General features: G+C 42.2%; 1 protein-coding gene across 1 annotated transcript; it reads left to right on the forward strand.

Moving 5' to 3' along the window:
* Nucleotides 1-4,262: 4,262 nt before the first annotated feature.
* Nucleotides 4,263-6,358, forward strand: MYF5 (myogenic factor 5). The gene is made up of 3 exons (XM_024579735.2): nt 4,263-4,801; nt 5,641-5,716; nt 6,120-6,358. The coding sequence occupies exons 1-3, from the start codon at nt 4,301-4,303 to the stop codon at nt 6,308-6,310; spliced, it is 768 nt and encodes a 255-aa protein (XP_024435503.2). The 5' UTR covers nt 4,263-4,300; the 3' UTR covers nt 6,311-6,358.
* The last annotated feature ends 4,420 nt before the right edge of the window (nt 6,359-10,778 follow it).

Here is a 10,778-nt window from a genome sequence, read left to right on the forward strand (position 1 = left end):
CTTAAAGTTATAATGTGTTTATTTGCAATTTCTTTTTGTAATATTTTATCCTATTTATTCATCTCAAAATCTCCCTCCCAGAACACTGTATCTGGAAAAGTATTTTTAAATATTTTAATTTAAACTTTGCATATCTCATTTCCTAATTTAGTGCATTAGTAAATTAGCAATAACATGGTATTTCCTCAAAGAGACAAGTCATCAAGACATTTCCCTCCAGTGACTCCTTTAAACTCAAAAGAAGTGTTACAAAAGATGACCCTTGGTCCTAGAGGTTTTATTCCGAAAAAAGCAATTTTGTAAGCCTAGTTCAGAGTCAGGCCATGCGGACTATGCCATGTCGCTGGAACAAAGCTAATGCTGTAAGAACTGGTTACTTTCTCTACTCTCAAGGCTGCTGAAAGTCCTTCCTTAGGCCTTTGATCTCTCCTGGGAGTCTTCGAATTCAAGCAGAGGCCAATGTCTTCCTCAGCTGTCTTCTCCACAAATTCTTCCAGCAGCTTTGGCAGGTACTAATGTGTTTACTTAGGTGTGCCTGGTTCCCAGAGCTAATAACAGTTTGGAATTGTTTAGCACATTGTAAAGATACATATAATAAGCAAAAATCTCTAGAACAAGTCCCTTTGACCAAGAGTTGATAAGAGTCTCAGGTAGAGACAGAAGTGAATTGAAATGGACTTATCTTTCCAGGTATATTTGCTTCTCCAACTAAGGGAAGCATGCAGAATTCCTAAGGTGGGCCAATTTTACTGGAAAAGTAACCTCCAAGCATCCGTTTGCTGGTGTGGTCTGTCCATCAACACTAGGATTGTTGCCATAATGCTTTAACTAAAATAAGTTCTCTTAAAAAAAAAATCAGGTTGATGATTACTTAAAGGTCTATGCAATTAAAACCTGCTTATAAGTCTAACTTGTAAGAAAATCAAACATGCATTTATTTTTATTAAGAATGCAAATTTAAAAAATTAAATTATCTGACTACTTCACCAGAACCTTGGCGGACATTCATTTACAACACCAAGCCATGGCGAGGTTTCCTCTCCCTCATCTGCCTGTTCCGAGGCTTCCCTAGTAGTTTTGGAACATCATTTTTAACAGCCTGTTTACATATTGAATCCAAGTGATTTTTCTCTGCATATGAGAAGTCCACTTCTCTGGAGAAATAGTGGAAAACAGGTTGTATTTGTATTTTCTATGAGGAACAAAAGCCAGAAGCTTGTCTGATTTTGAGTAAAAGAGCAATTGGATAAACAGCAGAACTTCCAAAAGTGACTTGTAACTTTTTTCATACTTCTCTGCTTGACTTCCCCACTCAGGGAAAAAAAAAACAAAAAAAAACCCACATTTTTCTCTGTATCGCCTTTTTTTGGTACCCAGTTTCTCATTTTGCTCTCACACTTTCTCCCCCCAGAAAAGAGCAGCAGAACCTCTCCTGACATGGGGCACCCTGGGCATCTTTGAGGCGCAGGCTTCCTTTGTACACTGCCTCCCACTTTTTGATCTTTCTCCTCTCGCCCCCGACAGAGGTTTAAAAGTTTTGTCTCGTTTTTTAACTTGGTGCCCTGAAACCCTCTTTTCAGCACTCGAGTTCCAAGGTCCTCAACCCCGGTCGGTGTTTCCCTTCAAGCAGGTCCTATTAAGCCGCTGGGCGCTTGTGTTTCCTCGGCTTCTTTAGTTCCACTCGCCGCGGCACTCTGGTAAATTTTGTTTTGAGATCACCTTTCCAAAGACAGCACTAACCTCCGAGAATTGCCGTTACGGACCGACCGTCCTGAGCGACAGCGTCTTCCCAGGACCCGGACTGCAGGGAAGACGTCCTGGACCCAGGTTTTGCGAGTTTCTGCTCCGCAGCGCAAAGCAGGCGCACCGTGCCCGAATGGAAGAAAAAGAAAACAAACAAAATTCACATTTAGGAGCGCAAGTTAGACAAAGGAATGCCTAGTTTCCAATACTTTGTGACCTGGGGCAAATTACTACCTACCCACCGGTTGAAGTTGGATTACCCTCTTTTTTAAAAAAGGATCTAATAACAAATAGTGTCGTTGGAAGTTGTAAATGAGTGAATACACGGGAAGGGTTGAGAACGTGGTTGGAAAATAAGAAAAGTCTTAGTTGTTTGCTACAAATATCCCACACTGAAGGGATGGATACAAAGCGCACTAGGTGCCTGGTGAAAGAAACACTCTGAAAGGCCAAATCATAAATCTGCACATAACTCTGTTTAGCTGTGGTCGGCCTGCTAACGTCTGAACTCACGGCCAGAGAAAGCCTAGGATTGCTGCTGGCCAGAAACTGTGGGATTTGGCTGAGAATTCCTGGGTGAGAATATTTCCCCACTATAGTGTTTCAGAGGCAGCAACATAAATTCGAATGTTTTTACAGGCGTGGATACAGCCTTCCATTCTGCCTGGGCCCTTTAGGAACTTGACTCTTTTATCTGGTGTGTAGCCCTGGGTACTGTATTCATTTCAAAGGCACCTACTTGTTAATAGTTCTAAATAAGGTGCAGATGGATTTTCCACTGGCCAGACAATTAAGCAGCCTGTGGTGTGAAAGGGAGCCTGATTTTCAAAGGGTGGTGGTAGTGGTGTCTTTGCCTTAGGGATGACAAGACCTCAGAGAAGGGACTGCAACCTGTACCTTGTAGCAAACCTCAGTGCCTGACACTCTCCTTCCCCTGGTTTTCAGGGCCTTCACGTTGGAGGGCAGATCTGACCCTGAAAAGTGAGCACTTCCCTGGCCCCTGCAGTCCTGGGATCAGCCAGTCAAGATTGCTTTAAAAAAAATTTTTTTTACAAAAAAGTAATAGGGAAGAGCCACACTCCCCCAAGTAACTTTGGAGCCACAAAGTTACTGTACCGGGTGACCACAGAGAGAGGAGAGAAAAATCCCTCCTGGTCGAAACCCCAGACTACTCTAGTCTGTTTGTGTAAACCTCAAATAATCGCTTTTCCTATAGATAAGCACTCCCCAACCCCACATGATATGGAAGTGGGTTAAGGGCAGAGGTGGACTGGCAAAAATCGGATTATTAGATTCATTCTTGCTTAAATGACAGCCCTTCCCTCTCGTCTTCTACCCACCAAAGTTTCAAAGACCCTGCTACGATTGTTTTTCTGGAAGGCTTTTGTCGCGGGAGTGTGTGAAGTTACTCAGGGTTTCAGCTGGAAATTTTACACGCGCCCAGAAGGATTGCTGTGCCGGCAGCTGGGATGCATCTGTAACGGTGTTAGTTTGCCTGAAAGCAGAAAATTAGCGACCCCCAAGCCCAGCCTGGCTGTTTAGTCTGTCTAAATGGCAGGGCGGAGCAGAAAGAGAGGGAGAATGGAGACAGGAGACGCGCCCCTAGAAAGGGAGTTCGCCGTTTAAAACTGCGTTACTTCGAATGCAAATCACAGAGATGCGGCTGTGGATCTTGGGCCCGATTGGGGTCCAGCAAAGGCCCGGTACAAGGAGGAGGCGCTCAGTGAGCACGTGCAGAAGGGCCTGAGGAAGGGGGACTTTCCCCATCACCTGGCCTTTGAGCCCGTCTCCTTTTAGATGAACAGACACATTGGGAGAGCACAGCTCCCACCTACCCCCAATAACATAGGACTTATAAAATGACAATTTGATTAGAGCAAGATAGATTTTGTAAACAATCTACGCTCACTCCAAGATGAAAGTGTCACTTTAAGGTTATAGCTACCGTTATTCCGGTCCACTGACAATAAAAAATATCCTGAGATAACTAAAGTTCATGAAAAAGAGAATAAACACTTAAAAATAAGGTGATTCCTCACGTCCAGGAATGGGAAGGCAGGTGGGCTTTGGTGAGTTCTATTTATTAATAACATTTTTAAAAAATTGTGTGAGCAATGGCAAAGGTTGGGTTTCCTTCCTTTCTTTTGTCTGTGGCACTCTTTAAGTGAATCTAGAGAGTGCAGCTGAGCGGGTTGCGGACCCATCCCCCGCCCCGCAGAAATGCAGTAAAACCATTAGCGTCAGAAGGGGCAGTAAACAGCAAATTGTCTCTAGAGGGAAGGCGGAGGTTTGCCCAGACAGCCCCGGCGGGGGTTGTGGTGGGATATGCTAATAGTGCCCGGCCACTGGGGCCGGCCTCCGTCCCCCAAGAATATATAAAGAGCCCTAACCCCAGCAAGGCGGACCCAGGCCGCCAGGCTTCTGCCCTTGTTAATTACGGGAGAAACCGACCTGGGAGCGCCGCCCGGGGTTTGCCGGCCCGCAGAGGCGCAGGCTCCAGTTTCTCTCCTGTCCCCCTCGCTGCAGTCCAGGTGCACCACCAGCCTCACCACAGAGGATGGACATGATGGACAGCTGCCAGTTCTCGCCCTCGGAGTACTTCTACGACGGCTCCTGCATCCCATCCCCTGAGGGCGAGTTCGGGGACCAGTTTGAGCCTCGAGTGGCCTCGTTCGGGCAGCACAAAGCAGAGCTGCAAGGCTCAGACGAGGACGAGCACGTGCGAGCACCTACGGGCCACCACCAGGCTGGCCACTGCCTCATGTGGGCCTGCAAAGCGTGCAAGAGAAAGTCCACTACCATGGATCGGCGGAAGGCGGCCACCATGCGTGAGCGGAGACGCCTGAAGAAGGTCAACCAGGCTTTCGAGACACTCAAGAGGTGCACCACGACCAACCCTAACCAGAGGCTGCCCAAGGTAGAGATCCTCAGGAATGCCATCCGCTACATCGAGAGCCTGCAGGAGCTGCTGAGGGAGCAGGTGGAGAACTACTACAGCATGCCCGGACAGAGCTGCTCCGAGCCCACCAGCCCCACCTCCAACTGCTCGGACGGCATGGTAAGAGAAGGCTCTGGTACCTACCCCGCCACCCCGTCTTTGCCAAAAATCCTTCTATGTCATTTAAACCAGGTGTGGCAACCAAATATTCAATGGTTATTTTGTGGATAGTTGTGTGTGGGGAGGCAGGTGTAGTAAGAGAAGAGAGGTGCCACATTTAGCAAGGTGCCAGGAAATAGCTGTTGAACAGTACTTTAATTTGATTTCCTTCCAGGTTCTAGGTGTGCGTTGTAGGAGAGAGTTGCCATGTGAGACAGGTGGCTGTGAATGATCGATCATGTTTTCCCCACCGCTCAGTTTGTTTCCAAAATATAGCATCAGTGGACCCTGCTATACACTGACATCTAGAGAATCTCTCTGAAGCTCCTAGTGCCCCACAGTTTATAACTTAAGGAGGAAATTGAGAGAAATGCCGGGGGCCCCAGTCCCTGCCCTGCTGAGGCCTGGCTGGAAGGAGATGTTGATGCATTCTTTACAGAGGGCGTTTGCTCCAACACTGCCAGGTTTTCGTGTGTTTTTGCCCTGGGAAAGTGCTTTCTCCCTGAATTAGTGTGGCTTCCTTCTATTCCAATCCATTTTGCATGGTTAACCCAATGCACATTGCTGCTGAATTCACCCCCCTCTTTCCTTTGCTGCTGCTTTCCTCTTCTCCAAGCACAGAGCTTGACCTCGCTGCCCTTGCAATTTGGTAGGACTAACCCTTCCTAAATCAAGGCAATGAAGGTGATTGACAGTGGTCAATTTAGGGAGCAACTGGGTAAGCACTGCCTCACTCTAGAGCAGAGAACCTTTTTCCAAGACCTGAAAACAAACTTTTTCCTTCGTGTCTTATATTACAGCCTGAATGTAACAGCCCTGTCTGGTCCAGAAAGAGCAGCAGTTTTGACAGCATCTACTGTCCTGATGTACCAAATGGTAAGAATTGATGACTTCAGAGGAGTTTAAAGACCAGTTCAACTTCACAGTTCAGCCTGTCAAATCCGTCCATCCTTCCTGGTGATATCGGGAAAGGGAATGGAAATGATGCTTCTTATGCAGAATTACTGACAGAGCAAACTAGACACAAACACACATTTTTGCTCAAAATCCACCTAACAGATACACACATGTGCACTTCCGCCTGAAATAGTACTAGAGGGATTTTTCACTCCCTACATCCACCCTCAGTGATATTTGTGGAAGATTTCTACATCAGGCGTTCTGTGACTACCTGACCCCCTGGGTGTCAAACGAGCTGACCTACAGTTTAAAGGGCAACAACGTAAGCAAGCCTATATATTTGGAATTTTTTTTAATGATTTTCTCTTTGTATCCTTAGTATATGCCACAGATAAAAGCTCCTTATCCAGCCTGGATTGCTTATCCAGCATAGTGGATCGGATCGCCAACTCAGAGCAACCTGGATTGCCTCTGCAGGACCCAACCTCTCTCTCCCCAGCAGCCAGCACCGATTCACAGCCTGCAACTCCAGGGGCCTCTAGTTCAAGGCTAATCTATCATGTGCTATGAACTAAAAATCTAGTTTTGATCAGTTTTGCCAGGAGGGCCTATTACACAAGAGGAAGGATGTCCAAAGAGTCAAAAAGCAAGTCAACCTGTATATAAAGATTTCCTTTCAGTTGTAGATTTGTACATATTATCTTGCCACTTTATAACGAAATGTATTTAAAAACTGACCATTGCCATTAATACATTTTTCTTTTCTCCTCCTCCCTCTATCCCCTCTTTTTTCTTATTCTGTATTTTAGATACTTGCTTCCAATCATATTATTTCTGATAGGGGCAATTCATTGAAGGTAGCTTGTTGCAATGCTTAACTTATATTTTATAAATATGGCTTATCAAAATATCTCTGGTGTTTAGATCTTTATTTTTTCTTCAAAACATTAGAACAACTGCAAATCAGTTATGGAAAAATTTAAATATATTTAACTTTTTAATTCTTTAATCCTTTAGTTATATTGTATTAAATAAAAATATAACAATACTGCCTAATGGTATATATTTTTATCTTTTCTCATAAGAAATACATCTTGTTAATGTAAGCACAAAATAGTACTTTGTGGATAATTTCAAGATATAAGACATTTTGAAAATTCCACCATAAATAAAATTGTTTAAATGAAGAAATATTTTGGTTCATGATTTTTTGAAAGAACATCCCTCATGGAACTAGCAGTCATTGACATAAAGTCTTTCAGGTAGGGCTGAAAATAACAAAACAGTTGGCTTAGAGGATAAATGTGAATATTTACCATCTCGTGGATTCCATTTAGGTCCTGTTGATGTCACAAATGAAAAAAAAAACGTATTTCCATTTTAATCATATTTCAAGGGAGCCTGTTAAATAAAATTTTTCCTTTAAGCACTGTACCATATAATGTCAAGTTGTGTGTGGAGGAAAATAAAAATTATTTGGGATGACAACATATGTCTAAACATAGGAAATGTACAATATTACATTATTTTAATGCCTACAGTGCATTAGAAATCATGAATTAAGTCATATTTACTTTATCTACTTGCGTGAAAATATCTTGATACATTAATGTATTAATCCTGTTAATAAAATATGTAAAGATATTGAGCTTATTTTTTTGTATTCTTAAAGTGATGGAATAAGAAAACATACATGAACTATAGTAAGGTGAAGCAGACTTCAATGGGCTTTCTTCTTGTCACAGCCTTTTTGATTTTAGTAACCATATTTTGTGTGTTTGTGCACGTGTGTCTGTGTGTGTGAGATGGGCATGCAGCATTTATTGTTCATCACTTCAAGTGAAAAAATAGAACAATTGAGTGGAAAACTAGGTTGAGATAATCATTAGGATGAGTCTCACAAGTTTACCATTGAGAGAGATGAAAAAGTAATATCCTTGAAGCATCTAAACTAACTGTTCATAGAGAGCAAATACAAATAATTGTTTCATCTTCTCTTTTGTACATTAGTTTAAAGTTGCTAAGGGTTTGTAGTTACATATATTAATCACGCAAGGCGGCCAGACTGTGCGATCATACTGCTTGGCAGTCACACTCTTCTCAGGAAGTTTTCCCCTCCTTTCTGATGCAATGTTTTCTTGTGCTAGTCCAGTCATCAGGCTTAAAAGAAAAGAAATTATTCCATAAAGAAAGGGAGCAGAAAGGGGCTGAGTTCAAAAAACTAATGTAGCCACTGGCCCTCTGTTAGCATCCTGCACGGGTATGGGATGCTGACTTTCAGGGACACTTTTCTTTGTCTGTGATTTCGTTGTGTAAGGACGTGAGGTCAAGGGAATGCAGGAGGGCATGGTAGAGATTCCCATATAGTTTCAACGTAAGTTTGAGTTACTCACCTTTTTAGACACCGTGCTAGGTACATTTTCTCCTTTTTATACTTCTATGGAGAGGTTACCGATTTGCTGTTGTTCTTAGTAGAATTAGAATAAAAGGAGCTATCCAAAAATTCTCTTGTTTTCTTAAAGTTCAGTTTTGAAACAGTACCATACTCAGTTCCATTTAATACATTAAGTAGAAAATATTATGAAATTTTTAATTCAAGTGAATAGAAATTAACTTTCTTTCTTAGCAAACCCCAGTTACTTCTCTAAATTACAGATGGGTTTGGTATTCTCAGTCAATATTATCATGCCCCAGCGTACTTAGTTAGAGTTTTCCAGTGGTCTGGATTTGATGCAGGTGGTGATCACTGTATCATGGACGATAGTCGCCATGCCTGGTTGCTCACTTAATCTCATGTTCACTGTAGTGACAGTGAGGGCTGGTGTCTACTCAGAAAACAGCTCAGCACAACACATCACCTGCTGTCATATGTACTGTTTTGACAAGGGGCCTTTCCAATTGTTTCTCCAGTCATCCAGACCCAGAAAAGTCTTTTCTTCTTCAAGAAAGTAGGGGGGAAATAAGAAGTGATATTGGCAAAGTATCCAAGTAAGAACAGGATTTTGCCATCTGTAAATCCCCTGGAATGAACAATTAGGCTGCCACGGAGCCTGTATCAGACCACCAAACTCAGCTGATGGAAAAACGCAACCAATTGTCAAGTTTCTGGGAGCAACCAGGAAAATGTTCTCTCCACTCTCTGCAAACCTGATGGGAAGGATGGCCTTGGTAAATAAGAGTCAAAAGAGACTCCGTTCTCCTCACACCTGGGAAATGCAAGCTCACTGGTTTACACAGGACACTGTCCAGTGAGGTGATGGAAATTGGAAGGTACTATTTGGAAGCAAGTGGCTTTATTTATAATCAAGGTGTCTTGATTGCCACTATTTTTTTCTCATTTGAAAGATGCAAGTCAGATAAAATTAGTGGCTATATTATACCCAGAAATTCTTATTTAAGATGGCATTCCTACATATACTTAATCTAAGAATGGTATTTCCTGAAATTTTCTCTTTGGGGTTAGAACAGTTACTAGATTAAAGTAGTAATTTAATTCTCTGACTTTCAGAAGCGGTACTTCTGGAAATGATGTTCGAGTAAAGCTATTTGTAACTTCAGAAAAGCTCCGCTCGAGTGACAAAGTACCTCTGAAAATATCACCACTGAATGTTCCATCTTTGCACAAAACATTGAATATCACATTTATTTCCTTTAAGAATTCCAATTAGAGATATTTTAGGTGACTAATGATTTAATTGTTTAATAATATGGTATATTTGCTGAGCAAAGATCTAGAATTTAATCCAAGGTCTACAATAGGTCTAAAACTATTAATATAGTTCTTTTTAATTTTACTTGATGCATCTATAAAATGGGTTAAACTATAGCTTATGATAAGAATTATCGTTACCACTAAAATAATTATAAAAACAATCCTTTGTTAAAATATATAAAAATAGTCCTTTGTAAAGAAAAATAGTCCAAACCTTATCTCTACTTATGCTACTTAATTCATTTCATTTCATTTTGAATGAAATGAATTAAGTTGGCTCTGGCTGGTGTGGATCAGTGGTTGAGTGCCTGCCTGTGAATCAAAGGGTCGTGGGTTCGATTCCCAGTCAAGGGCACATACATGCCTAAGTTGCGGGCCAGGTCCCCAGTAGGGGATGCGCAAGAGGCAACCACATATTGGATGTTTCTCTCTCTCTCTCTTTCTCCTTCTCTTCCCCTTTGTGTAAAAATAAATAAATAAAGTCTTTAAAAAAATGAATTAAGTTGCCAGTCCTGATAAAGCAGCAACTAGCCATATTGAGTGAGTACTTACCTTTATGCAAATGAGAACATTGAGTCTTAAGGAGTTTAATAACTTGCCCCAGAATACTTTATTTGGGCTGTCTATTTGGACTTCACAGCACATGTTCCAGCAGGCTCAGGAAGAAGTTACAAGGCTTCTTATAATCTGGCACTGGGAGTCCCAGGATACTACATCTGCGGCCTTCTTCTGGTGAAGCAAGTTACTAAAGCCAGCCCAGAATCACTGAGAAGCAAATGAAGCTCCACTTCTCAATGGGGGAAATAGTAAGGAATGTGTAGCCACATTTAATCCACCACAATGACTAGTATATACTTGCTGTCTCTATTTCCTTACCTTTCACCCATGCCACCCATTCACCAACATCTGGCTCCGCCTCTGTCACCCTCCTTGGTCAAGACACCTTCCAGTCAATGAGCTGTTCCTGTGCTGGGCAAGCTTACATCTCCAGCACAGATGTCTTCCCTGATCTTCAGACCTGCAAATGCTTGACATCTTTTGAATGTCTCAGTGACATCTGCAACTAAATACATCCCACATTAAACTCATGATATTACACCTCTTTCCCTACCTATTAACTCGGGTTAATAGGTAGGGTGTCCTATTAACTCGGCTCCCTTTCAGTGTTAACTCTTCAGTAAATTATATCACCAGTTATGTAAACCGGAAATTTAGAACACATTCCTCATACTTCAACCTTTCTAACCCCTTGTCTAATTCATTACAAAGTTCTATGACTTTATTCTCCTAAGTACCTTTTTAATCTCTACCCTCAGTCTAAACCAT

Source organism: Desmodus rotundus, chromosome 3 (assembly GCF_022682495.2).
Source record: "Desmodus rotundus isolate HL8 chromosome 3, HLdesRot8A.1, whole genome shotgun sequence".
NCBI lineage: Eukaryota > Metazoa > Chordata > Mammalia > Chiroptera > Phyllostomidae > Desmodus > Desmodus rotundus.

What these genes read in the sequence shown, in the direction of transcription:
- MYF5 (XM_024579735.2), top strand. Translation starts at nt 4,301, where the DNA reads ATGGACATGATGGACAGCTGCCAGTTCTCGCCCTCGGAGTACTTCTAC. An exon ending in CCAACTGCTCGGACGGCATG is followed by an intron (nt 4,802 to 5,640) that starts GTAAGAGAAGGC and finishes CTTATATTACAG; the next exon opens with CCTGAATGTAACAGCCCTGT. An exon ending in CTGTCCTGATGTACCAAATG is followed by an intron (nt 5,717 to 6,119) that starts GTAAGAATTGAT and finishes TTGTATCCTTAG; the next exon opens with TATATGCCACAGATAAAAGC.